Below are 21905 nucleotides of genomic sequence, written 5' to 3' on the forward strand. Positions count from 1 at the left end.
AATGGAAGCTTTCACCACTCAGTCAGGGCCAGAGTTGAATCCAGCGAGGTGACTTGAAAACACGGGCTGTCCAAATGCTTATTTTCATTGTTCGCAATCATTTCTTATGTTGTATGTTGTCTCTTTCCTTTGACTGTTGCTGACACTTATTTACTAAGATTTTAAACGTTCATTCTCAACAAATTGATGTAACCTTTGAAGTCAATAATATTTAACACCGGGCATTCTAGGCCTAAAATAAAAGTAAGGTGCTGCAGATGCTGAAAATCTGAAATATAAATAGCAAATATTGGAGAAACTCAGCAGGTTTTGCAGCATTTGGGCACCCACAAATACTAACATTCATTTTCAAGTAATCACAATTGGGAGTCATTTTAAAAAGTATAATGTAGAGAAATTTAGGAGAATTAATTTTTTTTTTATTTTGCATTTCAGGGTTGCATGACATAGACCAACCTGACCTGACACTTGCAAACGAATGGTAAGATAGTTTTAATTCCAAATTGTAAGATCGATTATATAATTGAACTTCAGCCAAGTAGACTATTATACTGATGTCCACTTGTGATTGACATACACATTCCCATTAGAAGAAAAGGACTTATATTTATCGAGTACCTTTCAGAACTCAGGATATCCTGAAATAGTTTAATACAAAATAGAAATGTAGCAATCAATTATGCATAACATGAACACACATCCTGCAATTTGATATTGACCAGATTAATGATCTAAGTGTTATTTGATGGATAAATGTTGATCTTGACACTAGGAAGAATACTCCCATTCCTTTTAATGGTGTCCTGGGAAAGTCTGAGAGAGGAATTGGGGCCACAGGTTTAATATTTTATTAGAAAGGCTGTTTCTCTCCCTCCTGCTCCCATGCCCTAACTGTGCAGCATTCCCTTAACACGGCAGTAGACTGTCTAACTTAATGATCAAGTCTCTGAAGTATGATTTAAATTCACTGACTTCATTCTTAAAGCCCAGCAACGCTATCAACGTGCTGGGTCTTTGATATATTTAATTAACTGTTTAATTAATCAATTAAATTAATTAATAAGCTTAATTCTTGCTGTCAATATTGCATAGTAATTTCGAGTGTACTTTAATTAAGTAATAAAAAAGTAACATTATCTGAACAACAGCATGGAGACCTTATAACTCCAACAACAACAGACACTCTCCAGAGTTCATAAGCTAGTTATTGCACAAGATGCAACTGTCTTAAGATCTTCAATGTCTGAGAGTAGGTAGAGAGAAAGACATTCCTAAGAACAAATTTGAATCATCAGCATATTGGCATAGAATCACTTAGATCAGAGAGTTAGATTCAAGAACAGGGATGACAGATTTCCACCAAATGGCAGATTTCCACCAGAGGGATTTTGGAAATCTGTCATTTGGATTTTTTTTCTGACCTTTGGGTTTATTTAAAAAGAAACTCTCAATCTGTCAGTTTGTGTAGTTAACTGAAACCCAGAGCAAGATCCGATTGTTTTCAAGCTGACTGGCCCAAACTCGACAACGCCGCCCAGGGGGTTCCACCATTTAAACAGCAAATAATAAAAGCAGACCATTATGGATGCTGAGATCTGAAATAAAAGCAGGAAGTGCTAGAGAAATGGAGCAGATCTGTGGAGAGAGAAACAGTCTTAATGTTTCAAGTCCAGTGTGATTCTTTTTCAGAACCGAAGCATCTGGCAAAGTGATGGAATTTATGCTGTAGGGAAAAGGTGGATGAGAACCAAATATAACAGATGAGAAACATGTCCAGAGCAAAAGACAAAGGGAATGCTAATGTTGGTACAGAAAAGCTATAGATGAAGAGGAGGTGTTAATGGTAGGTGTTAATAGCAGAAAATAGATCATCTCTGCTGAGTGCAAACCCATACACTGGAAAGAGGGAGGGAGGAATAGTCAAAATCGAGGACAGAATTCATGGTTGGAAATTGTTGAACACAATGATGAGTTCTGCTGTCGATAAAGTATCTAAACAGAAAATGAGATGCTAATTGCATTGGACTTTACTGGAGCTTTGCAGCAGGTCTGAGACAGAAATATTAACATGACAGCAGGATGGTGTATTGAAATGAAAGCAACCGGAAGGTTGAGGTCATTTTTGCAGACAGAGTGCAGGTGTATCACAAAGCAGTAATCCAGTCAATGCTTGGACTCACCAGTATAAAAAAGACAATATTGTGAGCAGTGAATACAGTAGATTGAAAGAAGTACAAGTAAATCACCATTTCACCTGGAAGAACTAGGGGGCATAGCCTCAAAATAAGGGGGAGCACATTTAGGACTGAGTTGCATAGGAACTTCACCCAAAGATTTGCAAATCTGTGGAATTCCCTTCTCTGTAGAAGGTGAGAATGATGGAAATTGGAAGCAAAATTGATGATGTTTTTGCAAATCTGGACAAGAATGGAAGCAGCGTCAATGATATAATCAAAGTATTGGGCTAGAGTTGTGGGAGGTGAACCAAGTATGGCTCAAACAATGAATATTCCATATACTCCATGGAGAAACCCCCACCCACCCCCAATCCCCCCAAACCCCACCAAGCATAACTTGGACCTGTGTGAGTACTCATTTAACCTGGAGAAAAAAATAGATAAGCTAAAAGAGAAGTTGTTCAAAGTGAGAATGAGCGCAGCCCAGTGAAGGAGGGACTATTCAGGCTTTTTTCATTGAAGAGGCAGCAAGTCTTCAGACCATTGTGTGAAGGACTAGGCCAGACCACTCAAAAAATTCTTAAGCAGGTAGTCCAGACCATAACTTTGCAATTTGTTTCAGTAAGTGTACAGTGAAAATTGCCCGGAGTAAGTTAGTGAGGTTGACTACCAGGTTTAAAACAGACAAAAAATTATTCATAAAATTACACAATGAAACACAAAGAACAGAATAAAGAACCCCGACAGAACTCAGCTTATCAAACTAGACTTAATTATGCTGTTATGAATATACACAACAGTCCGAATAAGCAAACCCCTTTAAAACATTGTACAAAAAAAGGTCAGATGCTTACAGGTTGAAGTTAGAAGTGCAGAAGAGAGAATTTCCACACAGCTCACTGTTGAACTCCCAACCAGTTCTGGACTGAACTAAACTGCTCAGCCAGAGAGCTGACCAATCCCCTTTCATTCTACAGGTCACTTCTACAACATGATCACTTTGGTCTGAAGAAGGGCTTATGCCCGAAACGTTGATTCTCCTGTTCCTTGGATGCTGCCTGACCTGCTGCGCTTTTCCAGCAACACATTTTCAGCACTTTGGTCTGAAGTCTTATCTGTTTACATAGAAACAAATGGCCTCTCAAAATCCTTTTCATCTCTGTACCAAACCAGTCTGATCAGAACCCAGCCTGGTTTATGACACCTCTGTGACAATCTAGGGCTGAATCTCCTTGAGCCAAGGAACAGCTTTTAGAAAAAAATGACTAGCTTTGTGACAATTGTGAACTGGGATAGAGATGTCCAAGCTCTTCCAAGATTGAGAAGAATAGTCCAGAAAACTGGAAATTGTGGAATCTCTGTAAGGCATCAGAAGAATCACAAGTTTTGTGGGAAGAGACTGGACAAGGAGAGAAAGGAGAGAGTCATGATCGGAAAAAATAAGTGGAACAGGAACAGGCTGAACTGATGGTCTGCCAAGGCAATCCTGCTTTTGTAATTTGGAAAGAAGGTTGAAGTAAGCTGTACAGAGTTGGGGAACTATGAAGTGGAAAGCTGTGCAGGAGACAGTTCCAGAGGAGATGAGGTCATTGAGAGTCTAGTAAAAATAGCTCAATGTTAAATAGTGGGGGGTATATTTCAAAAGGAGGCTGGAGAAAGTGCCTGAGGTTGCCACTCAGCCTCTGCAAGGTAGAAGTCAGCATGCCAGATGACATTACAGCACTTTTATTGGAAGATTTGGTAACAAGCCAGAGTTAGATCTGAGAGAACAGAATGCAGCAAATTCAGAGGGTGACACATTAGAGTGGGTGAGGAGAACAGAGAATTTAAGGCAACCAATGTTACATTGACTGTTCTTGATGAAGAGATCAAGGCAGAAGGAGAGATCCAGGTTGAGGAAAAGTATTGGAGATCGATGAATAAGTCCATGGAGTGAGGAGAGGAACACTGCCCAAAGAAAAAGGCAAAAAAAAGTGACAGAAGACAAGTTAAATGTCATGTTGTGCCTGAAATTCATTGAAGTGCAGGCAGTAAGGGGCAAACCTGAGTCCTTTGCTGAACCTGAATCAATTGTCATTGAAAAGTGAAAGGTCAGATTGTGTAGTAAAGACGCAATGTGAAGAAGAATTAGAAAAAGGGATGCAGTCAGAAGGGGAGGAGGAAAGATCCAGAGTCACAGTGGTATCCATCAGTTATTGGAACTTGTGTTCCTTAACACATGTGAAAAGAAGAAAAAAAGTTATTATTGAATTGTCAAATGTGGTGAAGAATGAAATGGAACTGGGGACTACAAGTGCTTTGAAATAACATGAGGCAGTACTGCTGAAAACAGAGATCAAGAATGTGCCAGTGGTGGCGCACAGCTGTCTGATGAACATTGTATGTTTCAGAAAACTCTGCATTCTTGTGTGAATTCAGAACACAAAGGCCAGAACTTCAGTTAGAAACTACATGGGGCAAATCAAACAATGAGGAAGGAGATGTATTTGTTACCAATGAAAGATTTGGTGGACGCATTATCGAACACTAGGAAGAAACAGAAAGTAATGCAGAAAACAAGTTGTAAAATGGAATAGAGAGAGAGAGCCAGAATGTCTTCAAAATAGACATTCCAGGAAGAGAAGTGGCAGTGAATTAAAATAGTAAATTAAAAGCAAAGTTTTGTGGGTGCTAAAAATTTGAAATAATGACAAAGTGCTGAAGAAAAGGCAGCACGGTGGCTCAGTGGTTAGCACTGCTGCCTCACAGCACCAGGGTCCCAGGTGCAATTCCAGCCTCAGGTGACTGTCTATGTGGAGTTTGCACATTCTCCCCGTGTCTGCGTGGGTTTCCTCCCGGTGCTCCGGTTTCCTCCCACAGTAGGTCAGGTGAATTGGCCATGTTAAATAGCCCATAGTGTTAGGTCCATTAGTCAGAGGGGGTGGGTTGCTCTTCGGAGGGTCAGTGGGGACTTGTTAGGGCGGCACGGCGACGAAACGTCTGCAACACAAATTCCCAGCTCGGCGAACAGAATCACAACAACGAGTACCCGAGCTACAAATCTTCTCACAGACTTTGAACTTAAAAGATTTTCAAACAAGAAGCATTATTTATTCCCACAATTTACTGGAAAAGTTTATGGCTATTTTATACATGCCACATATAAACAAGAATGATGCAGTAAAACAAAAGGGTTTCACTGCTATAGTACATTAGACCAAGCATAAATAACATTTCATGTGAATGTATGAATCTGGTGAAGGAGGGGAGCTTTTGCATTCTGGAGTTGAAGTTAATCTGAGTCCAGATACCTGAAGACAGGATTCCTTGGAATTCGGGCTGCAAAGTAGATAGGATAGGCTGTGTTGGTAATTCTTGTAGTTAGAGGGCCATTTTCCTTTTCCAAGTGAACTCATCATCACTTTTGGAAAAGGTTTTGAAGAGCTTTTAAGCTTTAAGCACTTTGTCTCTGTAAAGGCCCAATGTATAGCCTTTTTTTTGTTGTGATGTTTCTTCTGTTATTACTTCTGTACACAATCAAAAGATTTTTTTTTAAATCAGAGTTTTGGTTATGTGACCTCTAGCCAATGGTACAACATGGAGAGCAATCAATAGTTATTTTCCTATTAATGAAGCAGCTGCCAATTCCCATAGTCAGGACCATTGATATACAACAGAGACATATTGAGATCTTTAGCAACTGCTTGTGCATAATCAATGTTGTTAGCTTTCTTTTGTTACCTGGCAGATCTGAAGAAGTCTGAAATCTTATTCCCCTACTTATTTTGGAATGGTTCTTGAAACTTGCTGATGTGACATCCACAAAGAGTTTGTCTAAGGCTATCCTCGGTAGTCCACTTTTAGAAGCTTCCAGAAATGTGGGCAATTGAAGTTCCAAATGTTTGGTGTCCTGTGACACCTATCTTAAAGGTTAACATTAGCCTTTTAAAATAGTACACACTAATGTTATTTTTATTTTAAAATTGCAACACACCTGTGTCTACTCAACATGACAATATAGAAGGCAATTTGTCAATTTAGAAGGATAGACAGGAAGGAAAAATGGGGGGCTGATGAAAGGCTTTTGCCCGAAACGTCGATTTTCCTGCTCCTCGGATGCTGCCTGACCTGCTATGCTTTTCTAGTACCCTTCTAATCTAGACTCTGATTTCCAGAATCTGCAATCCTCACTTTTGCCTAGGAAGGAAAAGTGGCTGAGGTATCTGATAATAAAAGATTTAATTATCACACTAGTGAGAAATCAAATAAACAGAGGAATTACAGGAGAAACTCAATAGGTCTGGCAGCATTTGTGGAGAGAAATTTCAGTTTATGTCTGTTTCAGTTTTGTTTTATTATTGTTAAGGAAAAATCTTCTCAGAAAAGTAAGATAGAATCGGTCTAGTTGGAGACAAGAAATAGCAAGACAATTAAGTCACTTGGGGGAGCACTATATAGTCCTGAAAAATAGCTAAGCAGTCAGTCAAGAGCATAAATCAAGCAAAGATGGGAACTTGAAAAGAGATGCTTCCAACCAATGTGGGTGATTTTAATCATCATATAGATTGAACACATCAAATTGGCAATGATAGATTTGAAGTTGAGTTCATGAAGTGTATTCAGCATTGTTCATTAGAACAATAAACGTGGGATCAATCAAAATACATATGGGGTTTCTAATCAAAAGAAAGAGAGCTACCAATGAATCATGGCTAATTATGGTGTATTATTTTACATTCTTACCAGTAATTTAATGCATTAATTTATTTAGCGGGATGCCATATTTGTAGTTAATTGAAGCTAATATATTTTTGAACACCAATGGATTTAAAAACTCAGGCTTTGATGAAAATTGTAAATGTAACTGATGGAATCTTTGCTTATCCCTTCCTGATAGGATTTATTGTGTAACTGACATTGATCCAGACCATCGCAAACTATCACAAAAAGAGGCTGTAATTCGTTATCTTACTGGACAGGAACCAGATTTAGAATGTGAGTATAATCACATAGAACATGATCTATATCTTGAACCTATTGATGGTGTAAGTAACAGCAACTGAATAGTCTGCAAAACTCTATATTTTTCTCATCACAAGGAAAGTCTAGTGTCATCAACTGAAAATAGCTGCATTTATAAAAAGACTCAATTAAGCTTTGTCAGTTAAATGACTACTTATTGTAAAGTGGTACAGGAATCTAAGCTTGAAAATGCCTTTGGGGGAAGATATTCCTTACTTTGTATCCAGTAAACAGTTAGTTTCCAGGTGCCATGCAGAGAAACAAGGCAATCCACAAAAGTTCTGAATCTAGCAGCAATCAGGAAATTCATGTGTTAAATCAAGCATAGTTGAAATAGCTTTCTTCTGCATTGCCAGTGAATTTACAATGTAACTCCCACATATTAGCATTGCTATGCTGTCAGTTCCAGAGCACAGGGGTTCATTAGTTGTCATGGCAGGGCATCGAATGGCATCTACAATTAGTTACGCTTGCCCTTACATGTTTAGGTTTTATAAATCTTAGTATGTCAATTTGTTGAGCTCATTCTTAACATTGTAGCGAGAGGAAACAGCATCTGGCATATGAGTAATCAGGGCAAAGAACTGTGTTTCCCACTCACAAATTAAATTGAAGGATTGTGAATTTTTAAGAAATCTGCAACAACTTTGAAAACCTGAAGAAATGCAATTCAACAGTGACAATAGTTAATTTTCAGTACCTGAGAGGCATTAATTAACACTTTTATTTCATTGGTTAAAGAGTACTTCGCCTGAAATGAAAAGAATCACTTTCTGTGTTCAGTTTAGTTTATCTCTGTTGTGCAAGGACAGCAGTTTCACATTGTTCAATGCATTCCAATGGCTAACTAGATAGATGCTGTTTTTACAAATGGTGTGGTGGTATATCTAGGACTGCAAATATTTGATCTTTACGTTGAGCAACACATTTGCCTTCCCCTGATGTTGCAGTATCATTTGTGCATAAATAACTCAAGTGCTATTACCTTTGAGTTTGTCTTCACATCAAATTATGAACCAAGATGTATGATGCATTGACATTCTCATTGTGGAGATAAATAACAAGGTATAACTAGTGGCTTTTACACCTTAAATATTGCTTACACATATAGTTTGCTGCAGCCTTCTGTTTGGAAGAATTATATAGATAATTCCCATTTATCTATGACTGCCTGGATGTATTTTGAAGTGGCAGGTCCTATGTATGACAAGCAAAATAAGAACATAAGAATTTGGAGCATGTGTTGGCCATTCAACCCCTCTAACCTCCATTCTATAAGATCATGGCTGTAGTGTCTGCAACCTCAACTTCTCTTTCATGCCAACTCCTCATAGCCCTCAACTCCACCATATTTCAAAATCTATTTATCTTCACTTTAAATTATTTTGATGATCTAGCCTCTGCAGCTCTCTAGAGTAGGGAATTTCAGAGATTCACTACTCTCTAAAATAATAATTTTTTTCTGACTTTTAAATGAGTGTCCTCATACTCTATAACTGCGTCCCCTAGTTCAAGATTCTACCCTATTTAGCCCCCTTAGAATTGTCTATGTTTCAATAACATCACTCTCATTCTTCTAAATTCTAATAAATAAATTCCTAGCCATTTAGCTATTAATGATAAATTCATCCCTTCATCTCAGGAATCAGCCTAGTGAATCTCTTTTGAAGTCCATCTCGTGCCAATATATCCTTCTGTAAAGGATAAAGTTGTACACAGTATTCTAAGTGTGGCTTCATTGACACATTGTACAGTTGTTACAAATCGTCTCTATTTTCAACACCAATCCAAAGCAATATAGATTAAAATTCCACTTGCCTTCTTATTTACTTGCTGCACCTGCATGCTATCATTTTGCATTTCAGGCACAAGAATGTCCAGATCCTTTCTGCTTGTTATATTGAAATTAACATAATAGTGGTGTTGTTATAGAGGCTGGATGCTGAATTTGGCTCCTTAGTTTTTGTTTTTTTATCATTGTGAATACTGTTTTGGCTCTAAAACATTGACACATTTGTAGTATGAGTTGCTCGAAGGACAATTTAGAGAGGATATTATCATGCATGCAGGAAGCTTCTGCCTGAAGCATGCAGAGTAAACAGACTGTGATCTTAATCAGTGTGCACTTCTGGTTTAATGCCAGCCTTGTCTTTTTAGAGAACAATGCTCCAGTTAATGCATTCCTTAAATTAGCTTAAAGGACTCCCCTACAATTTCTATTTAGAGGGATCATCGTCCACTTCCACATGAAAATTGCAGATTGATTTTCACCAGCTACGATGTTAGAGGAATTTTCTGATTTTAAAGTTCTCTGAAGTTGCTAAATTCTCTACAGAGTGTTTTAGCACTTGCTAAAAGACTTTATCCTGACTTCAAGAACTCTGCACAAAACCATGTGCTTCTGGATATACCTACAGTGGCATGAATTCACCATAATAATGAACAGAGGTGACACAAAGCTAGATGAGCTGGTAGAAGAGGGAGGAGGTGGAGAGAGAGAGAGAGAAGATGCCCATATCCACCCAAGAGGTTCAAGTAGAAATTCACCCACCTGATCATCAGTAAGAAACAGAGTGTCAAACATTTGCACTTTGATAAGAACATCATCATCGAAGTGTGGAACTAGATTGCAGCCAGAGTTCCACCCTAAATCTGACAAGGATGGCATTACCAATGCTTATGAAGAAACCATGACTGTAACATTTTAGGGACCTAGATCTTTCAAGGCTAGAAGAGGTGACATTTGCAGCATTTCCAAATTTGCCATCAACTTTCACAAAAGGAGGTTGCTGAGACTCTGTATTCCAATACAGTAGAAAATATTTCATTCTTACTCTTTAGGCAGATTGGGCACGTGACTTTGTAGAGATTGTAGGTATCCCCATAGTACAGGATCCCTTAGTTGCATACACATTGCTTTGGAGTGTCACACATCAACATGTATGACATGTAGATGATTTGCAAGGGATTACACTCTTTCAATGTGTAGCTACTGTGTGACCATGCAAGTGTGTCAGATCCTTGGAATTGCAATCAAATTTTCTGACATGAGGAACTCTTGTGTGATCTTGACCTCTGGAGATCTGGCATCTGAGCCCCTACGTGCACATTCTGTTTCTTTCATTTATATCCAGAAATGCTCTTGCACAGAACTGAATGTTTTTATCCCTCCAGCACCAAATTACCTGTAGTATTTTTTCTCTAATTAATCACCATCAGTAATTCACCCATGTGTTCTGGTTGATTAATGTACAAACAAAGCCCATTAAGGGGAATGCAGACCATCAAAGGTGAGGGGGGAAGGGTTAAATCAAAATGCATTTGGAAGAGGAAACATTCAATTTCTAAGCTATCTTCTAAATTACATGCAGTGTAATTATCATAGTTGATGGCTATGAATGTTAGAGCAAGTGATGGGATTTCCTTGCATGACTATCTTTTTGCTCTTCCCTCTTGCTTTTTCACCACTGCATCATCAGAATACAATTGCTGTGTTTCTGAAAGGAATAAGACTCAAGGGTCATGGTGTAGTTAGGTGAGGAGGAAAACCAGGAGGTGCATGCTTAGACCATCTGCAGCTTGTAAAACAGAAAGCTTGTGGTTTGTGGGATGTGGAAAGAATCTGGAGCAGGATGTCATGGAGAGAACGCCGTAAGCTTATATAGAACTCTAAATGCGTGAGTAGCAAGCAAATAAGTGAAAGGGTCTTCTTGAAATGAATGCAGATTGCAGAAGAGTTATTTGAAAGAGAGTCAAGCCATAACATAACAATAACAAGGCAAACATAGTGACAGCAGATTATAGCAAAGATAAAATAGAAACTAAAGAAAAACAGTAAGTATTGAAGAAAAGTCTAGAATGGTAGCAAACCACAGAAATACTTTGACAGAAGATAGAAGTCAAAAGAAGAAAGACTCTAAATTCACCAGGAAGCAACCAGTGCAAACTAGGGTTGAGAATCAGAGTGCCAAAATGGAAAATAACAGGAGAGCAGCAGAGCTTCAAGCCTGTAACATTCTGAGATCCAGAGCAACATGCAGTCTTCCCAATCACTTCCAGAGTTATTCCCAAATATGAAGGCCCACTACAGTGGATCGTTAAACAATTAGATGTAGCCCAAACTCAGCAAGTGAGTTTCAGTTCAGTTATTTTTGGCCTCTTGAGTTCAACTTGTTTTTGCATTCTTGGACCATTTTCCTAGTTAATTTCACAATGCTGCTCAGGCAGAAGGATCTGAGACACAAGAACAAATTGCATCGACTGGGATTGTTTTCTTGAGAATAGTGAAGGTTGGTAGCAATCCACTAAATGTGTATAAGTTAATCAGTTGCTTAGCCAGCTACCTTGCAATGCAGAGAGATACAAACTACACAGGTTCAGTTCCTGAACTGGTTGAGGTTACTATGAAGATCCTGCCCTTATCAAACCCACTCCTTGCCTGAAGTGTGATGATCCTCAGGCTAAACTGATGACAATCATCTCTCTCCCTCATGAGAGAGCAGCCTTCTAGGACTATGACAACTTTATCTTTTATAAAATTATGAGGGGGTTAAATGAATAAGAAGATAAGTAGAGGTGTCAGAACTGGAGGTCTAGATTTAAGGTGAGAAGTAGAAGGCTTAGGGAAGGGTTAAGGAGAACTTTGTTTCAGTAAGAGGATGGTGGGAGTCTGAAATTCAATGCCTGAAAGGATGATTGAGCCAGAATCTCTCAACATTTGAACACAATTTAGACATTCAAATCTATTCCAGTCTATGGGCCAAAAGCTGAAAAATGTAATTAGTGAATGAGACATTTGTTGATGAGCATGGACCCAGCAGGCTAAATGTCTGCTGTGCTGTAAGTGTCTGAATTTATAAGTCCTTGTCTTCACCTTCATTCTCAGGAGATTGTTGTTCCCCCATTTTGCCTGATTACAGAGCATTCCCTTTTGGCTGCTCCAATCAAGGGCATTGTATGCCATTTTCTTGCAGGCAATCCTTTCTGGGGTATCCTGCAAAGTTCCACTGGAGTGATCCAGGCAGTAAAACCCCATCTTAAGGAGGCCGATTGTCTGTTCCATTTTGGCTGTTGTGGAAGTGCGAGCAAAATTGTAACTTAGTTCTGTCTCAGACTCAGGGTTTTGCAAAGGTGGCATTAGCCATGTTCGAAGGGGGTAGCACTTGTCTTCCAGCAGCCAGCCTTGTATGGTCCAAGTTCATTGGAAAGAGGTAGGAACTCAGGACAGTTGTACTCTTGATAAAATAGCATCAGTTACATCCCAGATACATTTATGGGTTGAGGATTGGAGGTGCCACACAGGTCCCCAATTTCATCTTGAAATGAACCACTGGCATAAAAGTTCAGGACAGCTTGACCTTGACAACCACTGGGATGGGATTGCCATCCAATCCTGCTGAACATCAGCCCTGGTCCAGTAAATTATGTAGTCCAGAGATGATAGCTAGAATATCCTTAATCAGTGCATGCACTGTGTTTTAGACAGTTGAAAAAAACATCAGCAAGATCTGTAGATTCAGGATGTCAATATTCTCCTCTGCCTCTTTGGTGAAGCTTCACCTGCTGCTTCTCCCTCTGCATGCTGTGCAGTGGCCACTAGACATTGCTATGCTTCGGGGTTCATTGATGAAGTGTTAGTTACTGATTCCTTCTATATTGTCTTCAAGAGGGATACATCAAGGTCACAATGACTCTAGCCACTGCATTCTCCACGTGACAGCAAATAATCTGTGGGGAATTTGGGAATGTTAACACAGTTTTATTGAAGGAACTCTTATCACATCCATCACAATGAAGACGTGTTATTGCCCTCGCACAAAGTGCCACAGAGGCTTCCCAATGTCACACCTTAATAAGGAGCCCTGAGGCATTTGATACTATCCACCTATACATTTTGCAACCAAAGTTTTCCTGTTGGCATAGAATCTTGGCAGTAAACCAAAATGATAGCACCTACTCCCTCAAATAAAAGACCACTTTTCCATGTCATAAACTATGTCCTCACATGCTTACAGTTCCATATGTGAATCTAGCTACAAAGTATTGCCTTCCTCATTATTGAAGGTGATTGTGAAACTGGAAATTCAGATTCCACTTTAAATGCCTTGTTCTTATTGCAGCTGCTGAGCTGATGTGAAGAGGAGGCAATTGGTATACACAATATAACAGTAATGATTGCTTGAAGTCATAATTTTTAACATGCACTCTTGGATAATGATGATCTACTGATGAATGCAAATTGAAGCCAGATTGGTGCCATTACTGAATCAGTGAAGTTATGATTACTGCAATTGACCCTAGTCGGGTTTCCAATTCCGAGTTTTAATCTACCCCTGAAGGAAAGTAACAACAACTTATTCTGCTCACTTTTCATGCTGTTCCAGCCATTTTGTATAATTTTTGTACAGTTGACTTTTGATCTGACATGATAAGGTTTCAACTTTTGTTCAGTGTGAGTGTCTTGTTAGCTCCACTTGTGGTGTGTAAATTTCCCACCATCCTTGAATATTGTTGGCCCTGTGGCCCTTGTGAGCTTTTCGCCTCCCCCATTTCTGTTGAGCACTTTTATGCAAGTATTACTGTCTCCACTTTGCCCCCTGAACCCATGACCTTGGAAATGCCCACGCAGTCACTGATCCTACATTCTTCCCATGAAGGAGACAAAGTTACTATGATCTGCTTGAATTGTCCTACATCTGGCACTCCCAGTTCTCTTCTATTCTCTATGAGATCCCACCTGACTATCGCTAATTGACTCCTGGTACTGTCATCATTTTCTCAGTGATGCAGTACAATGAAGCCCATTCCCAAGACTTGAGGTTGCCTGCATTCCTCAGTACTACAAGGATTGCTCCTGATGGGTCCTCTGACCATTATTGACCAAATATCTCCACTATACCTTGACTGACCTACCAGTAGTTGCCAGACTACTTATATTTGACCTGCAGGACTGACTGTGCCCTAATCCCTGGACTGCAAGGACATGTCTCCCTGGTCACTGGCATTATCATGCACCTGACTGACAGTTGTGGTACCCTCTGACTGACAGTATAGGACTGCTTCTTGCTGTTAAGGATTGTTTCCTTTGATTTTCACAATATTGCCACCTGGTGTTGTGTGACTTCTGACTTTGCCATGGAAGCTGCCAGGTGTGATGTTGACATGGCATGGTGCTGCACAGCTGACATACCACCCCCTATTGTACTGATAGATTGCCTGTTTAGGGCAAATTCACAATTGTCCTTGAAGGTTGGTCTGCATCCTCCAATGTTTTCAGAATTTCCATGAATTTGTAGTCATGCTCCTCCATCACAAGCTCCCTATCACAAGCTGTCGTTTCTCCCTCTGAGCTGAAAAGCATAGCAAGCCGCAAAGACTAGAAGCCTGTAACTGAGCACAAAACGTCCTTATGCTCGAAGAAAACAATATGCGTCATACATAGACTGGTAGCCTGTAACTGAGCTCTCAAGATCATGTGCAGAGGTTAGCAGTCAGTAAGTCAGTGCTGAAGTTAGTGAGTATGTGTTAAGAAAGCAATGTGAAGAACACACAGCAAGCAAATCCAAGCAAATCCAAAGCAAATGAATGCTAAGAAAACAATCTAAGACCCTGTGCAGAAATTGAGATGCATTTGTGTATCTGCATACAAAGTGAGCTGGAAGAAGCTTGCAAGTCATAGATCTCCCTAATGTCCAAAATAAAGTGTGAGCTTGTCAAAGAATAGGCATGATAATGTGGCAAGATGATGGTTTGTCAAAGCCAACTTGCATGGCTGCAAGGTCAGTTGTGAAGATGGCTTTGGAACATGCAGAGAAGTTGTTGTGAAGCAGCATTCACACAATGGATGAGATCAGCATTTAGCAAGCTGTAGCCATCAGGACCTGCTCTGACTTAAATGGCGAAGCAATGATATAGTGGTAATGCCTTTGTACTTGTAATCCAGAATCCCACAGTAATGTTTTCTGGATATGGGTTTGAATCCTACCTTGGCAGATGGTGAAATTTGAATTTGAATAGAAAAAGCTGGAGCAAAAAGCTAGTCTAATGATAACCATGTAACCATCACCAATTTACTAGTGTACTTTAAGGAAGGAAACCTGCCCTTTTTCTCCTGGTCTAGTCTACACGTAATCCCAGACCTACAGCAATGTCATTGACTCTTAGCTGCCTTCAAGAGGGTTGAGTAATAAAGATAACATATTATGTTTCAGAGAAAAGACACACCATAGTTGAAAAAGAAACATTGCAGCAAAATGAGTGTGTGGGAGTTTCTTGGACTGTGCTATGGGCTAAGGTTTAAGATTGAAAAGCCCACTAAACCATTGATTTTTCAATATGAAAGAGGTCTTCCAATCATTCCATCATATATTGAGTTTCGTCCCTTCAAAATTATTGTCTGCTCCACATTCCAGCATTCTGTCTTCAATACCTGGAATTACCTTGCAATACTTCCTTACCTCAGCAATGATCCCCAATAATCTTCCTTGACTTTCATTGAGCCAACCCCCAAGACTGACTATGGCCCATCCCCGATCTACTTGGATGGACAGCCTTGACTGCAGATTGAATGGATCTCTGACTGATCCATGTGCAGTTCTCTGACTGATGATTTCCTAACTGGTTGAACTCCACCTGCAGGACTTACTGTGGTTCATTCTATGGACTGCAGTGATACAGATCTCAGATCCTGATTGTTCCAAGCAGCAGACTGATTGTGTCCAAGCCCTGGACTGATATTGGACACTAGATACCACTCTGACTTTTATGTGGGAATTGTCAATATCTCATTTCTATTTGATTGGTGGGATAATGGGAAACTGCCTTGTCAATAAAGCAGGATTAGGTGCTAATGGCTAATGTAGGCCGATGGATGCAAATAATTCTCTCATCATTCAGTATTGAGATTCTCATCTCGTCATTCAAAACTTGGTTGGAGAATTGGATTATTTATTCTCAATGTCAACAATCTCATTTCTGCCGAGTTCACCCTATTTTCCCAACTAACACACCAATTCCCACAGGGGCTTGGAAGATTCTGCCCATAACCACTATTTTTTAAATTTTTGGTTAACATAGTTCATCACAGGGATAAGGAAAGAGTTTTTTTTGCATCTAAATTGTTTATTAAGTTGCATTTTACACTCAGAAAGCATAAATGCCGTTTATTTGGCGTATTTATATATTATTCCACTTTCTGTTCTTTATCAATCAGTCTCATTAGTATCGGTATGTTTATGCAACATTGCAAATATCCTTCAAATAGTTGTGAACTATATTTTTCCATGTTGACACAAGTATTTTTAAATCTAGTATTGAGTTCTCTATGTCAATTTGTCAATCTAGATAAGTCTGTTTTTCTGTGTATTTATCTATTTAATCTTTATTCATTTATGAAGGTGATGAGGAGCTGCTGCAAGAAGTTCTCTTTGATGCTGTAGTAACTGCTCCAATTGAAGCTTACTGGACAGCCATAGCCATGAACATTTCTGAGTAAGTATGACAATTACAAAAAGTTCCATTAATAGTCAAGTATGTTTTAGAACCCCTTTCTGAAAGGATTCAGAAAAGATTTATAAGGATGTTGCCTGGTTTGGAGGGTTTGAGCTATAGGGAGAGGCTGAACAGGCTGGGGCTGTTTTCCCTGGAATGTCGGAGGCTGAGGGGTGACCTTATGGAGATTTATAAAATCATGAGGGACATGGTTGGGATAAATAGAGAAGGTCTTTTCCCTGGGGTGGGGGAGTCCAGAACTAGAGGGCATAGGTTTAGGGTGAGAGGGGAAAGGTTTAAAAAGGACCTAAGGAGCAACATTTTTACGCAAAGGGTGGTGTGTGCATAGAATGAGCTGGTAGATGAAGTGGTGGAGGCTGGTACAACTACAACATTTAAAAGGCAACTGGATGGGTACATGAATAGGAAGGGTTCAGACAGATATGGGCCAGGTGCTGGCAAATGGGACTAGATTAGGAAATCTAGCCGGCATGGTCGAGTTGGACTGAAGGGTCTGTTTCCATGTTGCACATCCCTACGACTCTATGACTCTAAAGAAAAGTGAACAGAAATATTAAAATGTATGGTTATGTGGGGGGGCTCCTGCTCCATGAATATATTCATTTAGGTGTGTGTTCACTGATTAATTGTTGCTGTAATTTGATTGTATCTGCCAATCTATGAATGTATTTGCCAGCATTCTTGTTATGGAACAGCTTGAGTAATTGCTGACTTATGTTTAATAAATTATTAACTTCTTGGTGTTCCCATTAGATTAATTTGTTTTATCACTTACTGTTTCAATTAATTGTTGGTGCCAACTATTCCATTCCAGATTGTTTTTTTTTTCTTTTTTTTTGAGACATGGGTCTCACTAGCAAGGAGAAAGTGAGGACTGCAGATGCTGGAGATCAGAGTCGAGAGTGTGGTGCTGGAAAAGCACAGCAGGTCAGACAGCATCCGAGAGCAGGAGAATCGACATTTTGGGCAAGAGCCCTTCATCAGGAATCATGATCCTTGTCTGAAGGGCTCTTGTCTGAAACGCTGATTCTCCTGCTCCTCAGATGCTGCCTGACCTGCTGTGCTTTTCCGGCACCCCACTCTTATCACTGGCAAGACCAGTTTCGTTACCCATCTCCAATTGCCCATGGGAAGGAGGCATGAGTCACTTCCTTGAACTACTGTAGGCCATCTAGTGCAGATATACTCACAGTGTACCTATTGCTAAGTTTACCCATGGCTTCATTAATCTATTGACAGTTGATTGCCATATTTTGATTTGTTTGTATGTCTGAAGCTCTGTTAATTCATTAAGTCTTTGATGTCATCATAAATAATAATTTTTATAAAGTATGTAGAATAGAAAAAAAGTGAAAAATATTCATTGAATCCGGAGGTTCTGATTTATGTTTTATATTTACCTTTATAGTTTAGTGGCATATAATCAGGTTTACTTTGATTTAAGAGCTTGAGCAATTATCCCTTTATTATCTGACATTTGTTGGATGCACTGTGAAGGTAATCCAACCTTTTATCCTGATATTATGAATAGAAAAACATGTATTTTGTCAACTTCATTATGAAGTTTCTTTGACTGTTTTACAGAAATAATGAAGACGGCATTGAAATGGCTTTCCTGGGCACTCGTGCAGGCTTGATGCGAAGCTACCCCTTTATAGGAAAGGAGAAGAGCTCAAACAAGTAGGTGCAATTTAATCAAATATTGGTATTATCTGAACCGATGTTATTACTGGATAAGTCAGATTCCAGACTGATATCTGGCTTGATAGAGCATATTTTGTTTTCATTTTAATGTGATGGTCTCTCACTGAAAGACAAGCATGCAGCATTCCAGATTTTGTTTTAACAATAAAACAGAAGTTTATTATGCAAAACAAATTAAGATAAAATAGAATAAATCAATGTTTACTTATCACACAAAAGTCAAAAAATTTTAAACACACCAAAATTGCTTTTTTTAAACATCTTGATAGATGTAATGTAACTGTGTAACTGTGACTTTAACTCCATTTTAGCTGTGACTTTGACTCCTGAACTAAAGGTGCTGATAGCTTTTGCTGAGAGCTACCATATATCTGAGCTTATATATTCGCCTTCAAGTAACCTCTTCAGAGTTTTATCCCAACACTTCAAGCTTGGAACCAGTACTAACTCCTTTCTCTGAGATGATCTAGTTTCATTATATTCTCCCTTTCTCAGGAGTACTCTTCCTTTCTTGCATCTCTGTACAAGTGCTTCACAGAAATTCCCAAAACAAAATAAAATTGACTCCAAAATCTCTTCCAACAAGCTAGCAGTGTTTCTCCTAAGTTTAAAAATGCTCCCTAAGTTTCGACATTTCTAACAAACCTTAAAACTCAATGGTTCACCCTGCTAAGTCATAAAATTATTAAGGAGACACAAACCCATTAAGATGCAAACTGTTTTAAACGAAATCACCATGGTGACATAAATACTTACCAGTTAACTATTAACTTCAGGCATGCAGAAAACAAACACATTATTAACTCAAAATTTAAAACCCAAACTTAAATAAATAATATTTCATATATACGATATGTATAAATCACAAAGATCATATAGCAATATGTGTACTCACATTTCATCCTTCTAAAAGTAAAATAAATTGCAGCAAGGATTTCATAATTTACTGGAAATTTAACAAAATATGTTTTTTAAGATTAGTTAAGCTTCTCTATTGAGCTTTAAAGCAGTTAATTAAGTATTCAGCTGTTGGCAATATTTGCAACTTTACATTTCAGGCATTACTAGATTAGCTTTAAATGAAAAAGCCTTCTGTATTTGCTATGTATAACAAAATTGTAAAAGGATATGTATTTACGTCTACCTTTTTTTAATCATCATTTCCAAGGACAGGAAATAGCCTCTGTTAATATTTGATTAAGGTAGTGATAAATTTGCTGTAGACCCATATGGATATAACTGGGAGAGGATATCAGTCAGATTTCCCTTTCCTCCCACACAATCTAACATCTGTTGTTCTTTATTAGGGATGCAGTAAAAATTGTCATGGATTTTCTACAGCTTAAGTATTTGTATCCCTGATCCCCTCCTACATGCTATGATTCAAAAGGGTGCTTAAATTTTGACTGGCAATCTCCTTAGAGCTTTTACAATTATCTTGCCATAACTTTACAATTAACAGCAAAGACTTTTAATTCTTTCAGAAGTTTAAAAAATATATCAGATTGCTTCTTTATTTATTTGATTCTCGTGTGGTTCCATGATTGCTATCTGCTACTTGTCACAATACAAGCACTATCAATTTAATCATGACAAGGGATATCCTCTATTATGCAAACTAATGACTCTTGTCTATTTCCTCCTTCAGTATTGCAAAGTATATAATGTGATCCATGTCAGGTCTTGTGTTATTGTGGAACTAACCATAATCTTCCACTGCCTCTGCATACTGAGGAAGAATTGCTGTGTAAACAATCAAAGTCTCCACAATAGTGATGTTGCACAGGATTTTGTATTACCTTGTTTAATGAAAGGCCTTCCAGAAGCACAACTGAAGAACAAACAAATGGGATTTCAAAGAAGACAAATTAGACAATATCTGATAAATATTGCCTTCTCCAAACTATAAATAAAAGTGCAACTGTCCCTTGTACATTTTACTCTGACACATTCATGCATTTTCCCTTTAACCATCTAACCTTGCTAAGTAAAATTCTTGCAAAAATATGAAACAAAATAGCCTAAGAGTGCAAACTTTTCTGAATACAGAACTTAACTTCTGTGTTTTTAATGGCCTCATTAGTATTTACATTAAGTGCTTCTTTCTCTTAATGGATGCACTAATATTTACTAAATATTCCATTTTAAAGTATGCATCACTATTCATAAAAAAAATCCTTCTTTTTCACAGTGTGTTCCATCCTGGTGCCCCTTCATGGCGTTTTTAGTTCTTTTCAGCTTTTTCATTTGAATGCTATTCGAGGCAGAGGAACATAAGATGATTAACTGCAAATGGCATTGTGTGGCTTTTGTTATAATTAGGTCTGAAAGAGTTAACATTTAGTTAACTTCAGTAAACATCACTCACAGTAATGAGGACTTGGCCAGCGTAAAAAAAGAATTTGTAGGAGATAGGACTGGTGTAAGTGTGCTCCTCACCGTAAGGTTGATCATATGGAATCTGTAAATAATTACAGTAATGCAACACACCTCAGTGCTTACTAAACAAGACTCTTCCAGTGAGGCCAAAAGGTGGATATCCTAATTTATACTAGAGCACTTCAGACTTGTTGAAAGCCACACGCACGTTGGTGGCAACATTGTGGCAATACACAACACAGATGAAGAATGAAGCCAATGATACAAAGCATTTCAGATCAGATAGATGTTGTGCAGGGATAAAAGAAACCTGCAGGTGTAAGGTAGAGCTCACATCATGAAGCAGTGCTCTATGGGAGTGGTCCTGACTCTGAGTTAAACCGGTGAGTCAACCAGATGGTGAGGATTCCATGAGTCATAGCCAAACATCCTGAATTGCACAGTAATTCAGTCTGCAAGAACTGTAATTTTAAAAGAAAAGTTGCAAATCCAATTGGGCATCATCGCCATAATGCATGGATATCATGAGGCAGGGCTGTATCGATGAAACTAAGTGAGCCACAGGAGAAAGTTTGTACAGTGGAGGGTGTAGTTGGGATTGGAGAACTGGAAAAATTGCTAACTAAAATACTTGAAGGAGTTAAGTTTGAATAATTTAAAGAAGTACATAGTCTGGTCTGAGTAAAAACTTTTTTTTAGGAAACGACTATCCACACAAAGAGATAAATGAGGGATGATAGTCTCTTTGGAGGTTACTCCCAATGTTTTCCTTGAGAAAGTCAATGATCCAGACAAAACATTTACATCAATGGGCATCTCATCAATTTCAATTGAGGCACTGGAGCATGTGTCACATTATTGTCTTATACAGAATTTTGCTTGAAAAACATTGATTACAGCTGATAGAAGTTCAGCTAAATGGTCCAATGGGCCTTGTACTTAATTGCTCAAGGTGCTCCACAAGAAATTTTCCAACATAAGGGATGTAAGTTACTAGAAAATCTTTATGTACTGCTAAATCAAAATGTCACTCTTGAAGTGATTTGTATTGAACTCAATCTCTTTCAATTGTTGAAAGAGGTTAAACAACAAAAGTAAAAGCCAGTAGAAAATTTTGTGTACTCATGGTAGAGC

At 38.6% G+C, this 21905-nt stretch overlaps 1 protein-coding gene across 9 annotated transcripts in view; it reads left to right on the forward strand.

Annotated features, from left to right (window-relative positions):
* Positions 1 to 21905, forward strand: part of LOC122559589 (voltage-dependent calcium channel subunit alpha-2/delta-4-like) — a 549452-nt gene that overhangs the window by 204609 nt on the left and 322938 nt on the right. For all 9 annotated transcript variants that reach the window (XR_015760448.1, XM_087997322.1, XM_087997321.1 and 6 more), the window contains 4 exons: positions 436 to 481; positions 7054 to 7151; positions 16574 to 16667; positions 18273 to 18368. Coding sequence is in view for 8 of the 9 variants with exons in the window: in XM_087997322.1 (XP_087853448.1) it covers positions 436 to 481; positions 7054 to 7151; positions 16574 to 16667; positions 18273 to 18368 (334 nt within the window). In the remaining variant the exon portion in view is untranslated. The remainder of the gene's footprint in view (positions 1 to 435; positions 482 to 7053; positions 7152 to 16573; positions 16668 to 18272; positions 18369 to 21905) is intronic.

This window comes from Chiloscyllium plagiosum, unplaced genomic scaffold (assembly GCF_037043375.1).
Source record: "Chiloscyllium plagiosum isolate Xiang-an unplaced genomic scaffold, Cpla_swu_hap1 HiC_scaffold_19, whole genome shotgun sequence".
Taxonomy (NCBI): Eukaryota; Metazoa; Chordata; class Chondrichthyes; order Orectolobiformes; family Hemiscylliidae; genus Chiloscyllium; species Chiloscyllium plagiosum.